Source organism: Nelumbo lutea, chromosome 1 (assembly GCF_056320005.1).
Source record: "Nelumbo lutea isolate HS-2025 chromosome 1, American lotus-T2T, whole genome shotgun sequence".
NCBI classification, from domain to species: domain Eukaryota; kingdom Viridiplantae; phylum Streptophyta; class Magnoliopsida; order Proteales; family Nelumbonaceae; genus Nelumbo; species Nelumbo lutea.
In genome coordinates, this window is record NC_142684.1 from 71,895,063 (window position 1) to 71,917,904 (window position 22,842).

At 39.5% G+C, this 22,842-nt stretch overlaps 1 protein-coding gene across 2 annotated transcripts; it reads left to right on the plus strand.

Moving 5' to 3' along the window:
• The first annotated feature begins 227 nt into the window (after nucleotides 1-227).
• Nucleotides 228-22,364, plus strand: LOC148875270 (serine/threonine protein phosphatase 2A 59 kDa regulatory subunit B' gamma isoform-like). Of its 2 annotated transcripts, XM_088964358.1 has the most exons (4): nucleotides 228-337; nucleotides 583-780; nucleotides 1,053-2,464; nucleotides 21,602-22,364. In XM_088964358.1, the coding sequence occupies exons 3-4, from the start codon at nucleotides 1,193-1,195 to the stop codon at nucleotides 21,989-21,991; spliced, it is 1,662 nt and encodes a 553-aa protein (XP_088820484.1). In that variant the 5' UTR covers nucleotides 228-337; nucleotides 583-780; nucleotides 1,053-1,192; the 3' UTR covers nucleotides 21,992-22,364. The 2 variants fall into 2 exon arrangements, with proteins under 2 accessions (XP_088820484.1, XP_088820483.1); XM_088964357.1 differs by lacking the exon at nucleotides 228-337 and having other exon boundaries at nucleotides 446-780.
• Nucleotides 22,365-22,842: the final 478 nt, after the last annotated feature.

Below are 22,842 nucleotides of genomic sequence, written 5' to 3' on the forward strand. Positions count from 1 at the left end.
TCTAGATGGCATTTTCCAACATAACCCCCATATTGCCGGGTTTGGATGATTGGAGGATTCACCTTGAAAGCTGTCTTGTGACATTCTACAAGTTTTCCACATCTTATTTCCAGTGCTGTGTTATGGCCTTTTCCACGTGGCAAAGGGAGGTGGTTTGCCACATTATTTTCTTTTTTTTTTTTTGGTAATGAGCCACATTTCTTTCTTTGTTTGACTGACGGGAAACCGAGAAAGTTCGTCTGCGTTTCAGTCGAAATAGAACACGTGGTTGTGTTAAGGCACTGAGGCTGAGGCGGACAGAACAACATCCCATCCACGTCGCGTAAAATGATTCTTGGTAATACAGTCTAAAGCTATGAAGCTCCAAACCCTCAAAAATTTTCCTTTTTTGTATGCCAGATTAATGCCTTTTTTTTTAAAAAAAAATTTTTTTAGCCTGAAATAATTTTGGTCACTCCTTGTTAAACTCTGGTTTAAGATACGAGGATAGAGAACTTTTCTGTTTATTTATTTATATTTTATACTATATACAGATTTTTTCTTTTATATTTATATAATTATATTTAATTCCTCTTTGCACAGCGGGAGAACTCCTGTCCTGTTGTTTCCCTCTCGCTCACTCTCTCTCCCCGTCGATTCGCATCGTTGGAGGAGGAGAGATGGTTCGTAGAGGCTATAACTATAGATTTTTAGGGTTTATGCTTGCAGAAACTAGTAAGAATCTACGGCTCGATTTCTAGGGTTTCTTGTTCACCACAGATCGTCGATCGAGCTATAAATGTAAGTCATTTCTTCATTTTTTTGTCATTTATTTAAATTTATTATAGGTGTTACTTGGGTCCTCGCCTTAAACTTCCCACACACATATTCATTTCTCCAATTTCGGACATTTTAGTCTTGATTGATTATGCGAGACTATTAGTATTTGAATTATGGACATTTGAATAATTTCCATGAGAAGAAAGTCTTTCGTTTCTGGATTTCGTTGTTTTGGGTGGAACTGATTAGGGCTTCTTTTCGAATACATGTTCTTATTGAACGGCACCCTTCAGTGAATTATAAGAATGCCTACGGTCTGAGATGTTTCAAGGTGGAAACTGGGATACGCGCTCTGTCTGGAAGGGGGCATCTTGAAAACACGGATTGTTGAAGGAGGTTAGGAACAGTATTCCTTGTTAGGGTCCTGTAAAATATGATTAAGCAAATACTTGGGAAGCTACCTCGAAAGCCCTCATCAAAATCTTCACCTAATGACAGTAACCATAATGATGGGGGGGCTACTGCACCATCTATAAACTCTTTGCATGGAGCAAACCCAGTTACTTCTGGTCATAACAATTCAAAGGGTGGTTCCATTGCTGGAAAAGCTCCAAATTCAGGTTCTGGTGCCTCCCGCAGTAACAATGGGGCTTCCGTGCCACATTCAACCGCTACGAGTAAATCTAATCAAGGGAAGAAATCTGTCCCTGCTGCCTCCCAAGTAGGCCCAGTGTTAGCTTCCACTACCTATGAGGCACTGCCCACTTTTAGGGAAGTTCCAAGCTCAGAGAAGCAAAATCTGTTCATAAGAAAGCTGAACATGTGCTGTATAGTATTTGACTTTACTGATCCCTCCAAGAACCTCAAAGAGAAAGACATAAAGAGACAAACCTTGCTAGAGCTTGTCGACTATATTACCTCAGTCACATCCAAGTTCAATGAGATTGTGATGCAGGAGATCACTAAGATGGTGGCTGCCAACTTGTTTCGGACATTTCCATCATCAAATCACGAGAACAAGCTCCCAGAAACATATGACCCAGAGGACGAGGAGCCCACCATGGAACCTGCATGGCCCCATCTTCAGATTGTGTACGAGTTTTTGTTGAGATTTGTGGCTTCATCTGAGACAGATGCCAAGCTGGCAAAGAGATACGTTGATCATTCATTTGTGTTGAGGTTACTTGACCTATTTGATTCTGAGGACCAGAGAGAGAGGGAATATCTGAAGACAATACTCCACCGCATCTATGGAAAATTCATGGTTCACCGCCCATTCATCAGGAAAGCTATTAACAACATATTCTACCGTTTCATCTTTGAGACAGAGAAGCACAATGGAATTGCAGAATTACTTGAGATATTGGGTAGTATAATTAATGGTTTTGCTTTACCATTGAAGGAAGAACACAAACTTTTCCTTGTCCGGGCACTTATCCCTCTTCACAAACCCAAGTGCGTATCGATGTATCATCAGCAGCTTTCTTACTGTATCACTCAGTTTGTAGAGAAAGATTTCAAGCTGGCTGATACGGTAATCAGAGGTCTTCTGAAATACTGGCCTATCACTAATAGTTCAAAGGAGGTTATGTTCCTTGGTGAGTTGGAGGAAGTTCTTGAGGCCACTCAGGCAGCTGAATTCCAGCGCTGCATGGTGCCTTTGTTCAGGCAGGTTGGCAGGTGCCTCAACAGCTCACATTTCCAGGTACTCTATTTGGATTAGCAAGCTTTGATTCTCTTTTTTAGCTTTTCAAGGTTGTGATTGCTGGATCTTTTGTATCTTTATTGAGTAAGTTATTCCACTATATTAGGTTTTAGTTTGAGAATAAATTAGTATAGGCTTACTTAATCTGTTCCTTAGTGAGAAACAAGTTCTGGATAGACTATTCTTGATGTTTGTTTTGATTGGCCTAGCTTAGCAACATGCATTATGTTCATGTTTTTGTCCTATTTAATAAGTAAGGTAAACAACGAAGTATCATATCAATGTGAGGAAGAAGAATTTGTCTCAATCCATGTACAGCTGTATGCTCTATACAACCATGCCATATAGTTTTTTCTTGATTCTAGGAAGCTAAAAGATCCCTTTTGACAGTTTCTAATTTTTTGGTTTAGTAAATTCTAATTCTTTTGATGGTTACACTTCTGTGCTGTTTGGAATCTTTTTAATGGGTGAAATACCAGTTTTGGAATCATTCCAGTTTTGTTATTCAGGAATTCCAGTTTGACACCTTGTGATTCCTTTCTTTTTCTTTCCTTGCAGGACATATAGGCATCTAGTATGCACTATGAATTCTTTTCTACTGATCAGAAATAAATTATTTCTTTTCTCATGGAAACTAGAAAGCTGTTGGTTGCTAAAGATAGTGTTATTTCTGTTGATTCCTTTGTCTGTAGACATACTATACAACTCATTAGATTTTTTATTGTTTAATCCAATACAATATTTATACTGTGTTAAAATAAATATTACATGCATGCCCATGAATACTCTCTTTTAGGAATTTCAGAGACTTGTCCTGTGCCCATGTCAATGTAATGTGCTTTTAACCTTTCACTCTATTTAGTCAAACAGTTTCTGTTATGGGCCCGGGCTTAGGATCTCGCCACGGGTCGGTCCACGGGGAGAACCTCTAGCTTCCCCTTGCCCCTCCCTTTGCATGCAGACCCTATCGTGGCGACCTAAGGGGTGATTTGTCCAAGAGATCACCCCAACTCTCCTCAACTCTTCTCTTGTCTGAAATTCTTGGATGCCTTTATTCAATAATAGTGTCTCCTTAAATAGGAGATTACAAGAGTCCTGCTCTTAGGGAGACTCCTTGCTGAATAGGGAGACCTCCAACTCTATCTTGATAAGACTGATAAGATAAGATAAGTTTATCTTAATCCTAATTTAATAAGATAAGATAATCTCTCTTAATCCTAATCTAATAAGATAAGATAATCTAATCTACTAACTTAATAAGATAAGAATAACAAGATAGTCTAATCTAATTTGCTGAATGGATAAGACTGTTGCTGCCGAATTGGATAGGATGAGAACATCGGATCATTGCTGCTGCTGCTCCCAATACATGTCCACATCATTACTCCCCTCTTGGACTACGAGTTTGTCCTCAAGCTCGAATTTAGGATGGGTGTCTTGAAACACAGTCAAAGGAATCTCGGATAGGTGGAATGACTTTGCCCTCCTGGATCGGGTTCCAATGAAGGGGTTCATCCTCTTCTTCCTCTTGTTTCACCGGGAGGTAGAAAAGTCTCTTGCATTTGTGCTCTGCTGAGTAGAGTTCATCGCAATTAAAACATTGTCCCTTCGCCCTGCGTTCCGCCATCTCAGCCCTGGACAAGTGCTTGATAGGGGGTGCAATGACGCTGCTCCCCACACTGGATGCTGATCTGGAATTGTTGCTCGTCTGTGGCTTCCATTCTTGGCTGGCTGCTGAATATGGAGTCATTCCGAGTGGTTCTGGGGATGCCCATGCTGATGGAGTCCGCCCCATACTGAAGGTTTCGCGGCTGAGTTGTAGCTTGCGTTCGAAGGTGCGAGCTATATTCATGGTTGTGACCAGGTTGGGGGAATTCTGCATCTCCACGTCCACCCGCAGGGGTTCTGCTAACCCAGCGGTGAACATATCTACCTGCTGGTCCGGTTGCACTGAAGATGCCCTCGCAAGGAGGGTCTGGAATTGGCGCTGGTATTCTGCCACTGTGCTGGTTTGTTTAAGGTTAATCAACTCGCCTAAGGGGTTGCTTGTCAATGGGGGTCCGAACCTAAGAAGGCAGTAGGACTTAAATTGGGGCTAATTGAGCCTGGGTTCCTCATATTCTAACTGATAGAACCAAAGTTGTGCTTCCTTTGTTAAGTGAAAGGCGGCTAGACTTACCTTATTCCGGTCGTCTGTCATTGATTCTGAAAAAACTGCTCGCACCGGTACAACCAGCTCAAGGGGTCTTCGTTGCCGTTGTACGACGGGAATTCTAACCTGTTGTACTTGGGGATGAGTGCGGTTCCTTGGCTAACGGATTGCTGTTCGCCGGAAGACTCTAGCAGATCTGGTCGGCGGTCGCCCCTTCAGTGTTCCTTTCCTTGCTAGAAAGGAATAACTCCATCAGACGCCGCAACTCCCTCACTTCGTCTTTGATCTCACGTACTTCTGAACGGGTCTCCACGAGTTGGTGCTCGAGGTCGTGGACCCTGGATGGCAGCTGCTCCAGATCTCCCATGACGCCTTGCTCTGATACCAAAATGTTATGGGCCCATGCGTAGGATCTCGTCACGGGTCGGTCCACGGGGAGAACCTCTAGCTTCCCCTTGCCCCTCCCTTTGCGTGCAGACCCTATCGTGGCGACCTAAGGGGTGATTTGTCCAAGAGATCACCCTAACTCTCCTCAACTCTTCTCTTGACTGAAATTCTTGGATGCCTTTATTCAATAATAGTGTCTCCTTAAATAGGAGATTACAAGAGTCCTGCTCTTAGGGAGACTCCTTGCTGAATAGGGAGACCTCCAACTCTATCTTGATAAGATAAGACTGATAAGATAAGATAAGTCTCTCTTAATCCTAATCTAATAAGATAAGATAATCTCTCTTAATCCTAATCTAATAAGATAAGATAATCTAATCTACTAACTTAATAAGATAAGAATGATAAGACAGTCTAATCTAATTTGCTGAATGGATAAGACTGTTGCTGCCGAATTGGATAGGATGAGAACACCAGATCATTGCTGCTGCTACTCCCAATACACGTCGACATCAGTTTCCTTGGTAGATTGTCATGTTTATATATAAGAACTAGAGTACTAGACTGCAGCTTGAACAATTGCTTGGAAAGTACACCATGCTTTCACAGTGCAAATTTTGTGATGTAAATAACTATATATACATTTTGGGAGGATGTGTGGATTGGGGATACTCCTTTAGGTGAGAAATTTCCTTCTCTTTGTGATCTGTCCAGGTTCAAGGGTAAGCCTATTTCAGATAACCTAAGTCAACCATCTCACCTTCCAGGGTTGAACTGGAACTTTGGATTTAACAAGAACCTTTGAGAGTCTGAACTTCTTCTTACAGTGTCCGAGCTGTTAGGATTGCTGAGTTCAGTTTTCTTGGGGGAAGGTGGGTCTTTTTCTTGTAAATCCTTTCTACATTCAATGGTTGTCACACAATCTTCTCTTCATTTTCCAGTCAAAGAAATTTGGTGCCCTGCCCTCCCATTCTCCCTAAAATTGGTGCTTTTTATTGGGAAGTTTTTCATGGTTGTATTAATACCTTTGATGTACTTCAAAGGAAAAGACCAAATTGGTGCTTGTCCCCTAACTGGTGTGTCTTGTGTAAATTGAGTGGTGAGACTGCTTTCTACCTTCTAATATCTTGCCCTTTTGTCAGTTTTGTTTGGGATTGGTTTACTCACCTTCTTGGGTGAGGTGGTCATCTCTTGATAGGGTGGAAGGTTTATTCAACCCTAATGGTATCAGTGGTAAGACAAGGAGGGAAAGGATTCTTTGGAGGTGTATTAGAGCACCAATACTTTGGACCATTTGGGAGGAAAGAAATGATGGAATATTTGAAAGTAAAGAAAAATGCAAGGAAGCCTTAGTTGAAATAATAACATTGAGGGTGGCAATTGGGTAAAAAGCTTGAAGCTGTTTTCAGCTTTTAAGGTCGAAGAATTTTTCAGGGTTTGGGGACTTATTGTTGCTTCATCATCTATGAGACGACAGTTTTTTGAGACTTGGTCCCCTCCAACAGATGGTTGGAAGAAGCTGAACTTTGATGGGAGTTGTGTCGGTAACCCAAGCCCTTCAGGTATTGGGGGAGCCATTAGAGATGAAAATGGATTCATTATTGCTCTGTACTCCAGTCTTGTGGAGGAGGGTGATGTGGCAAGGGCAGAGTTTCTAGCTGCAGCATATGGGGTTGAGAAGGCTAAAGAGTTGGGGATTAATAGACTGATCATTGAGGGAGACTCAAAAACTTTGATAAAATGGTTGCAGAAAGGGGAAGGGGTGACATGGCAGTTGAAGAATGATTTTAGAAGATTTAAATGGATGTCAAGGGACATGTCAATCCAAGTGGGATGGGTTAGGAGGTCTGCCAACAGTGATAGCTTAGAAAAGCAAGGGGTTCAAAGAACATATATGTTTTGGGCACATTTGTAATTCTGTTCTGGGTCAGCTTACTAAGCCGATTTCTTTTGCAACTTCTTGTTGTATTCTAAAACATTTTAATTAATGAAATTCTTTCAAAGTTATTGATAAAAAAAAAAACTATATATACATTTTAGCTGAAGTACATCATCTGGAGCAAAGGGGGGAAATTAATATGATGCATTAGGCTGCACAAGTAACTAGAAGGGAGCATGGTATATGTGTTAAACATGTTCTTAGTGATTCAGAATCTCATGAGGTCTCTGCCCTTTTATCTTCTCTCAATGAATTCTTCCTCTCCCCCTCCCATTCTGTCAAACACATTTGGTCTCTAACTCCCCATAGCACCTTCTCCATTAAATCTTCTTCCATCATCTTATTGCTGGTTTCTTGCTCCTTGCTCTTCCATATAGTAGAATTTGGCTTTCCTTGGCTCCCCTAAAACTTTCCTTATGTATTTGGGAGGCTGTTTGGGGGCACATTAATACAGGGGATGATATTCAAAGGAAAAGAAAAGGCCAGCTCTATGTGTTTCCTACGTCTGTAGAGTGCATATGGTAGCCTGACATTTATGGCAATTCTTCCTGGGCCTTGTTTATGGTGGCAGTTGTAATGGCCTTCTTGCAAGCTAGGTTCAAGGGGAAAAACTTTTTGGAAGGCTTCAATTCATATCATCAGGTGGTGTATTTGGGAGGAGCACAATAGAAGTATTTTGAGAACACTTCAACCCCTTGTTAAGGTCTTAGGGGTGACTGGTGAGATTATATCTCAGATCTTTTCATTGATGTTGTCTTGAAAGTAGTTCAAAGGACTTAATTATGGTGACTTGGATAGAAATCTTTTTGAAGTTAGGCACTCATCTTTTGTTGATCCTCATCTCAGGTCTCAGCCCTATGCTTATCCAAGGCCGTGTGTAGATTTCATCTTGATGTTTGCTGGCACTTGCAGATCTGGTACTGGTCACTTGGGGTCGGTTGGTATTGGTGGCTTAATTGTTAAAGATGATTTGCGTATGCTAATGAAGTGGAAGGCAGGGTCCCCCTGGTTGGTTTAAGAATAGCCAAATCCATTTTTTTTTTCCAGTTCTTGTTGTTGAAGGAGATTCAAAGAATGCTATAGGATGGGCTTCCGATAAGGATTTGAGTCCTTGAAGGCTTGCTCACCTTTTACATGAGATCCATCACATTTTAGCTTCCTTCATTTGCTTGTTTAGATGGATTCCCAGGGAGATGAACTCAAGGGCTGATGCATTATCTAAATCTGGGGTGGATAATGCCTCTTTATATACTTATAAAAAAATGCCTCGTTATATAGTGCTAATTCTTAATTCTTTGCCTATGCATTTTCTGGGTGGTTTCTTGGCTTTGTGCTATTTTGATTGTACATTTTCTCATGTACATCCCCTCCCCCTTTTTTTCCTTGAAATGAAAGTTTTCTAAAAAAATTGATAAAAAAAAAAGCAACTAATGGGAATGCCAAATTATGCTTGAGAAAGTTATCCTTGTAAAATATTACATCCATGCCTCTTATTGTCTGTCTATAAAGCAGTGTTGCATGACATAGAAATCAGAATCTGACATGTATCCAGAAGTCCAATTTGGTGAACTAAAAAAAGTAAACAAAATTTTATTATATATTAAATATTATGATTTAATATTTATTCTTAAAATTCATAGATCAATATAAGTATAACAACTTAAATAGTTAACAGTTAAATTACAATTTACAATTGATAAACTAAACTCATGGCTTTTGCCTACTTGCTACTTGGGCCACATTATCTGTTTTTCATTGTTTTCCTAATTTCAATGTTAATTGGAAAAAAGGTTCAACAAACAATAAGTCAAAAGTTAAATTTAAAGTGGTAAAATACCAATACTAGAGGACAGTGCAAATGGTTGGACCATTGTTACATAAATGCATTTAAAGCGAGGAATGTAGTTTGGAGATTTGATGCAGCAGGCATTTTGGTAAATCCACTTGGTTTGCACTGTAGTTGAACGGTACAAATATTGTAACGATTGATTGAAAAGACCAGCTTTCCGCTAGGATTGTAACAATTCAATGAAGTAGTGGAATTTCACAGGGATACTCTATGGATGTATACATTGAAGTATGCAAATCTTTGTCTGTTTTTCTCTTTTTTTTTTTCTTGATTTCTTTGCTATTCTTCGTTTTCTTCACTACGATACCCAATACAATTGTGACCTGTTCACCCCTATTTTAGCCATTGAGTTGTTATTTATCATTGTACACATGTAAATGTGATAATCAATTGTCTTGCAAGGTTTTTGATTTCTCTCTTTACAGTTTTAGAGTCCCCTTCCACAATTAGGTTTCTTAGATTGAGTCTTTCCCACTTTCAGCCCTTGTAATTGGCTAGCAATTCAGTTCTTGTGGAGTCTTCGACGCCTATGGGTCCAAGGAGAATGGGGCGAAGCCATATATAGTTTTTACCATTGCACCGCTCTTAGCATGACAGTTTCAATGAGGCCTACTTTGAGTCTTTCTTTGATTCTGTCTTTTGATTGTGTCTTCTCACATTCCTTTCTTTCCACACTGGTTGTAGGATTGTTGTCCTTCTGCATTGCCACACTATCTTCCCTCTTTTCTTGGGGAAAGTGAAGAAAGCTATCCCAAATTAACTTCTCATAATTTCATATTCTTATGGGGTGTCCATTTGCAACTAAATAGAGAAAAGAACTAATCTCAAGCAAGGTTCAAAGTATCAATACACCCTGATATGCTGGAAGGGTGTATCAGTACTTTGTACCTAACTTGAGGCTTTTTTTTTTAGTTTTTTTTTTCAAAAATAGGTTAGGGGGTATGTCTTAGGCCTGCTACCCCCTAAAATGGGTCAAAAGGCCATTTTCCCTGTGTTTCAAGTCATAGTTTTCAAGGTGACAAGGCAAACCTAGGTGATGAGAGCGCTTAGTTGCCTAGTTGCCTATGCACCTGCATAGACGTTGCTTAATGTTCAAAAAATGACAGAAAAATAAGGGGCTGAGCCCCTGTTTTTGTCATAGAAATATTAGTAAAAGAAGGGGTGTAGCCCCTATTCTTGTCATAGAAAAAAAGAAAGCATGAATAAAATCCTTAGAAATGATGGAGAAGAAAGGGTAGAGGCCATGTTTTTGTTCCAGGGATGGAGCCGAGCCTCTATTTTTGCTCTAGAAGAAAAGAAGGGACAGAGTCCCTGTTTTTGTTCGGAAAAAAAAGAAAAAGAAGGGGAAGAGCTCTTATTTTTTTTCCAAAAAAAAAAAAAGAAGAAAGGGGGCGGAGCCCCCGTTTTTGTTCGAAAAAAAGAAAAATTGCTCCAAAAGAGAAGGGGTGGACCATTCCTCCTATGATTGTTGATTTTCCTTGTCTCTTCAAAGACTTCAAACGGCTATCCTCGTTTCTTTAGTCTTCGAACATCGAATTGCTGTCAGAGATCCCTAACGAAATAAGAAACTAACAAAAAATATATGATTTTATGAAAGAATCAAAGAAATAAAATGAATGATTCAGTGTATCTTACTTATCTTAATATTATAAGCTCAAAATATAAAAAATATAAGAAACTTGAAGAACTTATATATAAGTGTCATGGCATTTGGGCAAGCCGAACACCAAAAAGTGTGCCACCTTGACAGCTATGATTGGACAGACACTGATATGATGTACCGTATAAAAAATTTGAACCTTGATCTCAAGTACTAGAGACAAACAGGTAGGAGATTAGCAAATAGGAAGTAGGTTTATACTTTATAACTTGCATTACAAAGAAAACTCGTGGAGTGACAGAAAGTCGAACTTCTGTTTTGGAAAGCTGCATAAATGTTAATCTTAAAATGAAATACCTCCCAATAGAATGCCCAAAATTTTGATGGGATTGGGCTGTTCAAAATAGTCCTTGCTGGAAAAACTTGCTAAGATCTAGGTGGCATTTGGCAAGTCTTTCCTTGCAGTCTTTTGGGCTTTGGCAAGCTCGAAAGACCAAAAATCAGTTCTTTTTCATTTGGTAACCAAAAGCTAATAAGACCAGAAGACGCATGTGCAGAAAGGCCCGAAAAGGCTGAAAACGTCGAATTTTGGGAAGCTTCAAATGAAGCTTTCTGGTCTTTCTGTGTGGTAAATAGCCTCTAAATTCATTTTTAAAAACCCGGTAGACTGAGCCACATGGTCTTTGTCTTTAAAGACAAGACCCCAAAAGCCTCAATACGTCTTTTGGCCATTTGGGCTGCTGGAAGATCTTTCTAGGAAGACTTGCCAAACAGCACCCTAGTTTAACTAGTGAGAATCCTAAAAAGGGATGTATAGGACTAGACTCTTAAGGAATTAAGGGTCTAAATGTAGGTGCTAGGTTTGGAAAAGTCAAAGAAAAAAATTCTTAAACTGTAGGGATCAAATTCAATGCTTTAGAAGTTTTGGATTCCCTTAAATCCCTCATGAGCCCCAAGTTCAAAGAGATCCTTGAAACAGAACAAGAAACAAAATTTGAAATGGATATGAAGATATAGAATAGACGAAGGGAAAGAAGTCTTTTAAGTGTTTATTTCTGTTGGAATGTTTACTTTGTTTTTCTTTGTTTGTATTCTGCTGAGTTAGGGTCTGTTTGGTCTAGTTAAAGTAGTTTTTTATCATTGTTTATGTACTCTAACTACAGTGGGGGCATAAGGGTCTTTTCCCTTTTAATTATGGTTGCCCTATATGTGATAATGTAAGCTGGTGCCGCCAGCCAGTTTTGAAGACTCCAAACCCTTTCTCTTCTCTTCTCCCTTCTCTTCTTACTTGTGTCTCCGCTCCTCTTTTGCTAATAGTTTCCCCACTAGAGACCTTCCCTGAATTTAGTTTTGTTTTCCATACAAACATCATAGCGGACATTGCAAAAAAGTTTGTAAGTAGTTGGGAAATGACTTTCCAAAGTGTAAGCGCGTGGACTTCGTAGAGGTGGTAGTCAAACATTTGAAGGTTTGGGGAAATGGCAACGAGGAGGAACCATAGGGGAAATATAGGAGTGGATAATGATTGGATCCTAGGAGGGGCTGCACTATGCATCCCCCAGTGAGGGATCAGGCCGTTGTAGTTCTCCAGCGATGGAATTTCAGATGAAGGTGACAATTGACAAAGCTGATGGAGGAAGGCTGTTGGAAGAGAGGGAGCCTAGAGACAAGGTTCAAAATATTGATACACCTCTGTGTACCGGCAAAGGCGTATCAGTGCTTAGATACACATGGAAACATGCTTTTTTTTTTACAAAATTTGGTTTTGGGGAGTTAAATTCAAGTATTTGGGGTCCCGAAACACCTGTAAACAGGCATATCGGGACCCAAAAGATACGATAAGATAAGATATCTGATATGGGGCGTGTCCTATTGAAATTTTGAACTTTGCCGAGAGAGAGAGAGAGACCAGGGGGAGGGAGAGAGAATATTCGGGTCTTGCTCATTCGAAAATGGGTACCCAAAATATATTTTCTTCCTTTTTTTTGCTTAAATGATCTTTTCGGAATCTTCTAATAAATTTGCCACCTTAGCATAGTTAGCCAGTTGTTAGCCACTAACCCAATAAAAGCTTGGCTTAGTCTACCATTTTGTGATTTGGGTTGGATTGGGCTGGTCGGGATTGGGTTCAAGTCAGGTTAACCAGGTCTATTCTCCTTTATATGTCCATGCCCTTACACAAGGAGAGGCTAAGGAAGTTCTAGCAGAACCCTTGCATATGACCCATTTGTCATACCATGGGTGCATGAAAGAACCTTACTCATCCAAAAAGAAAATTACAAAAACCTTGTACTATTCCATAGCCTATTAGATTCTAGAGAGAATAGTTAAGCCATTTGCCCAGTAAAGCAGAATTATTGTCCACTGACCTCCCCTTGTAAGAGAATCTACTAGATCTGTTTTCTCGGTATTATATTATACATTACAGGGGATTAAGGGGTGGGGGTAGAACAAGGTGCACGTGAGGAGAGTCTACAGTTACGTGGTTTGATCCCATACCTCCATGTTGTGAAGGATACTGAGTGACTCAGTCACTGGCAATCTGCTAGTTGTAAATCACACCTGCAATAATTTGAATTAAAAGAAAAGAAACAGGAGAAAAGAGCAAGATTGAAGAGAGAGAAGTGATGGAAAAAGAAGATGGAAAAAAGGGAAGAAGAGAGTAGTTCAAAACCTCTCTTCAGCCCCCAATGGTCTCTTTTATTCTTTTATTGTAAAAATTAAGGACAATTACATGAGTGCCCTTAGTAGGGCGTCCATCACTAAAGACAACAATAAAAAACAATAAAAAAAGAGAAAACATGCCCATAACTAAAGCCCACTACCTACTAACACGAGTCATAAACATAACTTAAAAGAAAAACAAAGAAACTAAGGCTCATTTGGTCTGTTATCTCTACACTCCCCCTTAAGCTGAGCATAGATATCTATCATGCCCAGCTTGCTTACACAATGTTGTAACTTTGCCTTGGGGATACCTTTTATCAGAACATCTGCTAACTGTTGCTCTGAGGCAATAAATGGAAGGCAAACTTCTCTTGAAGCTACCCTTTCTCTTATACATTGCCAATAAACTTCAATATGTTTTGTCCTATCATGCTGAACTAGGTTGTGAGCTATGTTGATCACAATAAAGCATTAAGGGCTTATCATCTATAATACTCATCTCCTCTAGAAGTGACCTGAGCCATAGCAACTCTAAAACTCCATGTGTGATTGCCCTATACTTTGCCTCAGTTGAGGACCTGACTACTATTGATTGTTTCTTACTCCTCTAGGAGGCAATGTTCTTTGTGACCAAGGCACAATAACTCGATGTAGATCTCCTATCATCAATACTATCAACCCAATTGGCATTTGTGTAAGCCTCTAGCTTCATGTGTCCATGCCTAGAGAAGAGGATACCCTTTCCTAGAGTTCCCTTTAAGTAACAAAGAACTTGTTCTAAGGCAACCATATGTGCGTCTTTAGGGGTATGCATAAACTGACTGATCACACTAACAACATAAGAGATATCTAGTCATTTCATCCCAAGGTATAGCAATTTCCCCAAAAATCTCTAGAACACTCCTATGTTTGCCAAAAGCTCATCATCATTAGCTAAGAGTTTATGGTTTTAGCATTAATAGGTGTAAAAATAGGTTTCGCACCAAGTTTCCCAGTCTCTTTGGTAAGATTTAACACATACTTCCATTGGGAGATGACAATGCCATCTTTAGACCTAGCAACTTCAATTCCCATGAAGTATCTCAACTCCCTTATATCCTTAATTTCAAATTTTGAGTTGGGGAATATCTTGAGTGCCTGCCTGAACTTCCTCTGTATCACTCCCTATAATATCAACATCATCAACATAAACAATGAGGAAGGTAACCTGAGTGCCTTTCCTCTTCACAAACAAGGTATGGTCAGACTGTGTTTGTGTATAGCCAAACTGAACAAGTGCAACTCCGAATCTATCAAACAAAGATCGTGGGAATTGCTTGAGGCCATAAAGATATTTCTTCAACTTGCATACCTTGCCTTGCATTTCCTTACCATACATACCTGGTGGAAGTGACATATAAACCTCTTTAGTCAAGTCTCCATTTAAGAAAGCATTCTTCACATCAAATTGATATAAAGGCCAATCAAAACTCACTGCCAAGGATAGCAGAACTCTCACTGTGGTCATTTTTGCAACTGATGAGAAAGCCTCCATATAATCAACTCCATATACCTGAGTATAACCCTTGGCTACTAGCCGGGACTTATACCTCTTAATGGTGCCATCAACATGATACTTGATAGTAAACACCCACTTACATCCCACTGGTTCCTTCCCATGAGGCAAATCCATAATATCCTAGGTACAATTTTTACAAAGTGCTTCTCTTTCAGTTCTCATAGCCTCCCTCCATTATGGCTTAGACAAGGCCCTTGTAATTTGACTTGGGTATAGGCTGAGAAGAAAGGGACGCTAAGAAAGAATAATAAGATGAGGATAATAGGCTGTAAGATAGGTGTTTAGATTTTGGAAATTCAATGTGTTGAACATTTCCTCTTACCTTTTTTCACAGCAATAGGTAGGTCCAAGCCTGGGAAGCAGGCGGTGAAGGACTTGTCCCCTCTTTAGGAGTTGAGAGTCTCTGAGGCTCAACTGTAGATGAGGGAACAACCTGATCATGTCGTAGCTTTTGTCTCTGGTACCACCTTTGAACAATAGGATGAGTAATGAAAATTGGAGGACTAGTAGGAGGAGTAGGAATGGTAGAACTAGGAGACAGAGGCTCCGGCATTAGAAAAAAAGGAACAACAGGAGATTGGACCTCAAGGACTAGTTTCCGTCTTTGTATGCTCTTTTTGATTTGAAAAATGAGCTGATCTCGTCTTTCACCACCCCGTCCTCTTCCACTTCTGGGATTGGGTGGAACTTGGGTCTAAGAAGGGATTTGAGGGACTCAGACTTCGACAGTTTTTCGAGCCTTATTGCACTTATTGATAACATTGTCTTAGACCCCACTAGGGCGGATTCTAGAATTTGGACACCTACCCCAATGGTATTTTCTCTTGTGCTTCGTTCTTCAAAGTCTTAAGTCAGTCCACCAGTCCTACCCTTCCCCCTTTCCCTGCTAGTGAGGTTTGGTGCAGAGCTATACCCCCTAGGGTTGGTAGTTTTTGTTGGGAAGCCTATCTGGAAAGAATCAACACTGGTGATCTACTTCAAAAGAAGAGACCCAATACTTGCTTGTCACCTCAGTGGTGTGTTCTGTGTAAAGCGGATGGGGAGACTGGTTTTCACCTACTGGTGTCTTGCCACTTTGCGAGGTCAATTTGGGATTGGGCTTTCTCCTTATTTGGATGCAGTTGGAATCCCCCATCAGACTTGCAGGGCCTTTTCTCCACTTCCTTTTTCAAGTGGCAGATAAAAAGGGGAAGGACAATGTGGAGAGGACTAAGGGCTGCAGTATGTTGGACACTATGGGAAGAAAGAAACTCCAGGATATTCTCAGAAACTCAGAGAGGAGCAGCAGACCTGAGGGCTATCATACATATTAGGGCGGTACAATGGCTGAAATCTTTTGGAACTATTCACAGATTACACTGTTGATGACATGTTGAGGAAGTGGGGTGAAATTGCAAATTGCACGTAGACCAAGTCAGTAATGAGTGTGGCTTGGACCCCCCCACCTAGTGGATTCTTGAAATTAAACTTTGATGGGTGTTTTTAGGGATGAAAATGGGGTTATCTCTGCTATGTTCTCAGGCCCCTTAGAGTTGAGATCTTTGCAATTATGGAAGGTGCCCGAAAAGCTAAGGAATTGAACATCAAGAAACTCATAATTGAAGGGGATTCAGAGGTGGTGATAGGGTGGCTGACTAAAGATCAAAACGATTTATGGAAATACAATAATGAGAGGAGAAAATTCAAGTGGCTGGTGCGGGAGATGGAAGTTAAGACATGTTGGATTAAAAGATCGACTAATTCCCTAGCTGACGGTTTAGCTAAACAAGGGGCAGAAAGGGATTCATTGTTTTGGGCTAAGTTGTAACATTAGTGTCTTTTTTATTTTTCCTTTCTTGAAGCTCTTTGTGACTCTTGGAAGATAAGTGTTTTTGTCTTTCACTTGTAAATTTTCTACTGATGAATTAATGAAAGTGTTATTGATAAAAAAAAAGAAGGCAGAGGAAGTGGTGAAGAAAACAGTTCAATGAAATGCTCCCCCTTAGAAGAATGACCATAAAATGGAAGTGACTTTACAACGGTAACATCCATGGAGACAAAACGAGTTCCACTAGTGGGATTAAAACAACAATAACCCTTTTGTGTGGAGGCACACCCTAAGAAAATGCACTTCTGGGCCTTGGGTTCAAACTTGTATCTATGAGAAATAGGGACATGAAATATAACATGTGCACCCAAAGACACAATGGAAGAGGAAACAGGACAGCAAAGGGAGAGTTGAACTCCAAGACTCGAGAAGGCATGCGATTAATAAGGTAGGTAGCTGTCATCACTGCATCACCCCAAAATATAACTTTGATGCAAGTATCAAATAAGTAAGCACAAATTCATAAAACTCTTTTGCAAATTTAAGTACTTTAGCACGGGAACACATAAAATAATAAAGCTAGGTATAACGAGAAAAATCATCAATAAACAAAATAAAATATTTATAACCACCCATGCAAAGTAAATGGCATGACCCTCACACATCAGAGTGACCAATATGAAAAGGAACCGTAGATCTTTTATTTCTTGTAGAATAAGAGTTTCTACAATGCTTTGACAACTCGCATGACTCACAATGTAGACTTGACAACTTAGTTTCTTTAAACAAAGCAGGAAACAAAAGACTCAATGAAGAAAAAGAAATATGACCTAGTCGATAATGACATAACATAATATGACGGGTTGAGACTCGGACACATTTGAACCAAAAGCTGCTCTTGGAGGTGATACTTGACTTTGTCTAGGCATGTCCAACAGGTATATCCCTTTCGCCTCATGGCCACTCCCAATCACTTTCTGAGAGTCCATGTCCTGAAAAACATAGTAAGAAGGGAAAAAGGTCACACTACAATTCAAAGACTTTGTCAAATTACTAACTGAAAGCAAGTTAGTGTTTAATTTAGGAGCATGAACTGAGGATAAGGTGATGGTGTCTGAAACTCTGATGTTTCCCTTGCTAGAGATAGGAGCAAGAGAACCATCAACAAGGGTGATCTTATCTTGCCTAGATAAAAGTTGGTAAGTAGAAAATAAATGGGACACACTAGTCATATGGTCAGAGGTACCAAAATCAATTATCCAAGGGTTCCTATGATTACTTGAGATAGGAGCATGATTTGTAGTAGCACGAATACCTAAATGGGCATATGTGTATGAAGAGGGATCTGTCTCTGATGAAGTAGGTGTTGTAGCAGTAAGACTCTAGGTGACTAATCATTTGGCCAATCTTGGTGGCTGTTGGTTGCTCTCCCACTGACTTCTCACCACCATGCCCCTGTTCACTCTGTGAGGAGGTGGCTACATTTGCATTTCCATCTTTCCCATTCTCATTCATTTTTCCATAGTTTGCATTTTTGAGTCTGGCATGTATAAGCTCTGGATGCAACTTCCAACAGGTGTCTTTAGCATGTTTAGGCTTCTTACAGTATTCACAAACATCTTTCTTCCCAGTGCTGACTTTTGACTTTATCTCGACATTAGCATAGTGATCCATCTATGGGTCTACAGATTGAACCTGTCTCCTTATCTCCTCACCACTCACCATAGCATAAGCTTGAGATAAAGTCACCTCATCCTTTGCCAAAACATTTTGTCTCACAATATCATACTCCAGGTTGAGTCCGGTAAAACCCGATTTCTTTCCACCAGTTTTCTATGTGTTTCAACGAAGGTTTTAAAAGGCTAAAGGCGTAGTTGAGGCAGAATGGCCCAAAAAGATGAAGCGTAAGCTTCAAAGTTTAAGGAAAAAATTAATTAAACTTTGTAAATCAATGAAAATAACATATAGTATACCAAATTAAAATGATAGAAGTTACACATCCGTAAACTAAAAGTTTATAAGCAATGAATTTTGGAGTTTAATCATTAAATAAAATAACAACTAATCAACTAACAATTATAAACATTTTAATTTCATGTAAAAAACTAAACCAATTTATTAGGAAAGAAACATATGAAGAATAATCCACATAATTGATATTAAATTTATGGCCATCCAATAGTTAAAAAGAAAGGAAATTATATTATTATTATTATTATTATTATTATTATTATTATTATTGTTATTGTTATTGTTATTGTTATTGGGACATTACATTTAGAATAATAAGAAAAATCTCACTTGATTTATCCAAAAGAAACTAGGAACTTGATTAGTCCTTTTTGCATTGAACTCTATTAAAATGCTAAGAAAAGATAACAGAATTTGATTTGCCTTGTTGGTTTTTCATTTTTTTTTTATTTGGCTCATAATTGTTGAAGTTTTTTCCTATTGTTTTGAAGTACAAAAATACATTTTTTTTTGCATTAAATCACTAATTAATCATTAACACTTGAGGCTTACGCCTTTTTACGCCTTAGGCTACGCCTCACGCCTTGAGGCTTGAGGCTTACACCTCATTTTGACAAAGGCTTAGCTTAAGCCTTGAGGCAAAATTTGTGCGCCTTGCCTTTTAAAACAACAGTTTCAGCATCCTTTGTACACCCCCAAACCACAGTCTCCATCAAATCAATCTCATGCCAAAGAGATCTTAGCATGGGGAAGTAAACAGCTAAGGGCTTCTCCCCTATCTTAGATTATTTACATCATTCTTCAATTTGTAAGCCCGAGCAACATTTAATTTTTGGGAATAGGTCTCTGTGACACTATCCCATACCTGTGCAATTTTCATCCACAAGTAGTGCTGGCTAGTATGTGGCTGCATAGAATTCATTAACCAACCCACTACTGTGTAATTCTCCTGCATCCACCTCTCATAGGTAGGGTCATCCTCTCCCGGTTTCTTCTTGCTCCCAGTAGTGTAACCCCAAGCTAAATAATTGGTCCCATCTAGCCTTATAGTGGTCACTACCCCAAAAAGATTCTCCATTGACCCCTCCATGTCCAAACTCGAAATCTATGGGATATTTGGTTTCTCCTCCAGTTTGCTCCATTAAGTGAAATGAAGATCAAAATAAGTCTCAACTAAGCTAGAATTACTATACAAACAAAAAGCTACTCTTCAAACAACCAAATCTAGAGTTTCGTAGGACCCACCCGAATGAGAGAAGAGGAGAAAGTTAAACCGCTCCTACCATAGGTTCTAGAACCATGTCCAACTCAAAACCTCCCCCAAAACCCTCCCATTGGGCTACATAAGCTTCTCCCTAATCAGCCAATCAATTCTCCATACCCACTATGTATGGGAAAGAGAGAAGAAGGAAAAGAAGGTGAGAACCTGCTCTAATACCAAGTTGTAAATAACACCTGCAATAATCTGAATTAAAAGAAAAGAATTAGGAGAAAAGAAGAAGATTGAAGAGAGAAAAGTGATGGAGGAAGAAGATGGAAGAAAAGGAAGAAGAAAAGAGAGTAGTTCAAAACCTCTCTTCAGGTCCCAATGATCTCTTTTATTATTTTGTTGTAAAAAAATAAAGACAATTACATGAATGCTCTTAGTAGGGCGTCTATCACTAAGGACAACAATAGAAAACAATAAAAAAAAGAGAAAACGGGCCCATAACTAAGGCCCACTACCTACTAACACAAGTCAAAACATAACTTAAGAAAAACAAAGAAACTAAGGCCCATTCGGCCCATTATCTCTACACTGCTCCCATCTAAGAAGTATTCAATCTAGAAGCTAAAGATTTTGCCTCTTTGATTAAATGGTGGGGTATCCATAGACATTCCCAGCTCATCCATGATCCACCCAATAATTACCACCTAAGGAATCAACCATGCTATTAGCTGGCCCTTGCACCCATTGAAACCTTACATCCATTATCTTTAGTTAGCCACTTAAACTTTTTTAACTCATTCCTGTACACCCACGAGGCCACAAAGTATTCTCACTATTCTGCAGCCACCCTATCACCAATTGCGAGTCCCCTTCAATGATCAATTTGTTCACATTCAAGTCCTTTGCGCTTTGCATGCCCTCCTCCATCATTGCTGCTTATCCATTTATTGATTGGATAAGCAGCAATTCTTTAATCTTAACAGATGAATGTGAACAAGAGATCTGGACTTAACAAGACAAGATGTGCCCAGATCAACCCCCACCCCCAATAGTATAATAAGAAAGAGAATGGAAGCTGATCAAAGTAAAAATGGAGAAAAAGAGTGAAAATATTGTTAAAACAGAAAACTTAGTAGGGAAAAAAGCAGGAAAAGGATGAGATTACTGCACTTCATTTCCTCCTTTCCAGTGGCACAAGAATCATCAAATCAAGCTCCTAGTTAGAATTAAATGAGAATTTATAAAAAATAGAGTTCAAAATTGATATTTCACTGAATGCAGCTTTTATCTTTGACTTGATGAACTGATCATTCATGGTAGAACCAAAAGACTGCATAATCTTTGTTTCTATTATTTATCCTTTTGACTCCTTTTTTGAAAGGTGCTCCCATCTCCTTGTTCCTTTTGTTTCTATTCTTCATCTTCCTTTGTGAAACCAATCATTCTAATTTGATGTGACGTTTGATTCTTAATTTGGCTCTTACCACATACAATTCAACTACATCCTAACTATTTGAGGTTGGCCACACGAATCCTGTCCCACCATTATGCTCTATAAAGAGCCATCTTTTTCTGTCAAATTATTTCTTACCACATTTTCTTTGGTGTTCCCCTTGATCTTCTCATGCATGCTTTTTAATATTTTTTTGTTGACGTCAATTTCTTAATTATTTTAGTAAATATTCGTCTTGTTTTCAAGGGACAGTTTGACGGGGCATCTTTTACACACACTCTCTCTCTCTCTCTCTCTCTCTCTCTCTCCCCCTCTGCTAGGAATTATGGTTTTAACATTGGAAGAAACCACTAGAAATATAATCTGTATGACAAAATGAAAGGTTATCAAGACCTATTGCTTGAACTGGAAGAACATTCAAACATCTCGTTTTACCTTGTAAATTTGCATGATGAAATTCCAGTACTAGTTTTCGTGATAGCCATCTTGTCACTGAAATTTTATCATGTTTTCATTGCTCAAGATACAATACTTTGTGTTGCAGGTAGCAGAACGAGCTTTGTTCCTTTGGAACAATGACCACATAAGGAATTTGATAACACAGAACCGTAAGGTGATATTTCCAATAATCTTTCCAGCCTTGGAAAGGAACACCAGAAGTCACTGGAACCAGGCTGTCCAGAGCCTGACATTGAATGTGAGGAAGATCTTCACGGACGCTGATCCAGAGCTCTTTGAGGAATGCTCGATCAGATTCAAGGAAGATGAATTGAAGGAGAAGGAGACACAGGAGAAGCGGGAATCTACATGGAAGCGCTTGGAAGATGTTGCAGCCTCCAAGGCTATAAGCAATGAAGCTGTGCTTGTCTCCAGGTTTGCCTCTTCCCTGGCCATTGCTACCAGCACAACTCCACGAGCCACTGTGGGTAGTTGAGAGCTGTGAGCTTTGAGGTTTGTATGTGTTTTCTTGATGATTCAGGGACCCAGTGGGGAGGAGTGTAAGGTTGGCCCCTCTGTTATTTTGCATATATTATAATCACACCTGCAGAATTGAAGGTGGAGGGGGGGGCGGTCTTTGGCTATTGAGGGCAGTTCTTTTTTTGGCTCCTATTAATCCCTTTCTCCTTTCAATGGTCTCAGCCATCAAAAGCGTAAGTGTGTGTATCATAAGGGATTTGGTTATAGAGGTAGTAGTAATTCTGCGGATTTCCTACTTAATGATCTTTATTTCATGTAATAGTGCAAAGATTGTATCCTTTTGTGCTTCTGCCCATTAGTAATTCAAAGTTGCCCCTTTCCATTTGTCACCGTGATTCTTTTAGAAAGAAACGCATTATACAATCTCTCTCGTTCGTCCATGTTCCGTTTTTTTGTTTTGGTTCGTCTGGCTCAATGGCATGGTTAGTCCAATAAACATGTCAACCTGGAGGCACGGGCAGGAACTAAGCTGCTGAACTGGCATAAAGATGGGCTGTCTTGATGCCGGAATGGACATCTTTGTCTTGTATTCTTTGTGGTTAGGGCTGCTGCCGTTGGACTCCAAAAAAAAATTGATACCTGAATGGACATCCGTTCTGATTGTCTCGAATTCGAATTTGAATATTAAAACCTGATCTATTTGGTAAAGGGATTTCAGATTGGGATTTGGAATTTCAAATAGTTGAATGAATAAGAGCGAATCTACCATCATACTCCAACCACTTATAACCATACGAGTTAACTTAGTGCAAGCCTTTAAACAAATTTCAAATAGTTGAATGATTGATTATTACAATGTATAAAGTC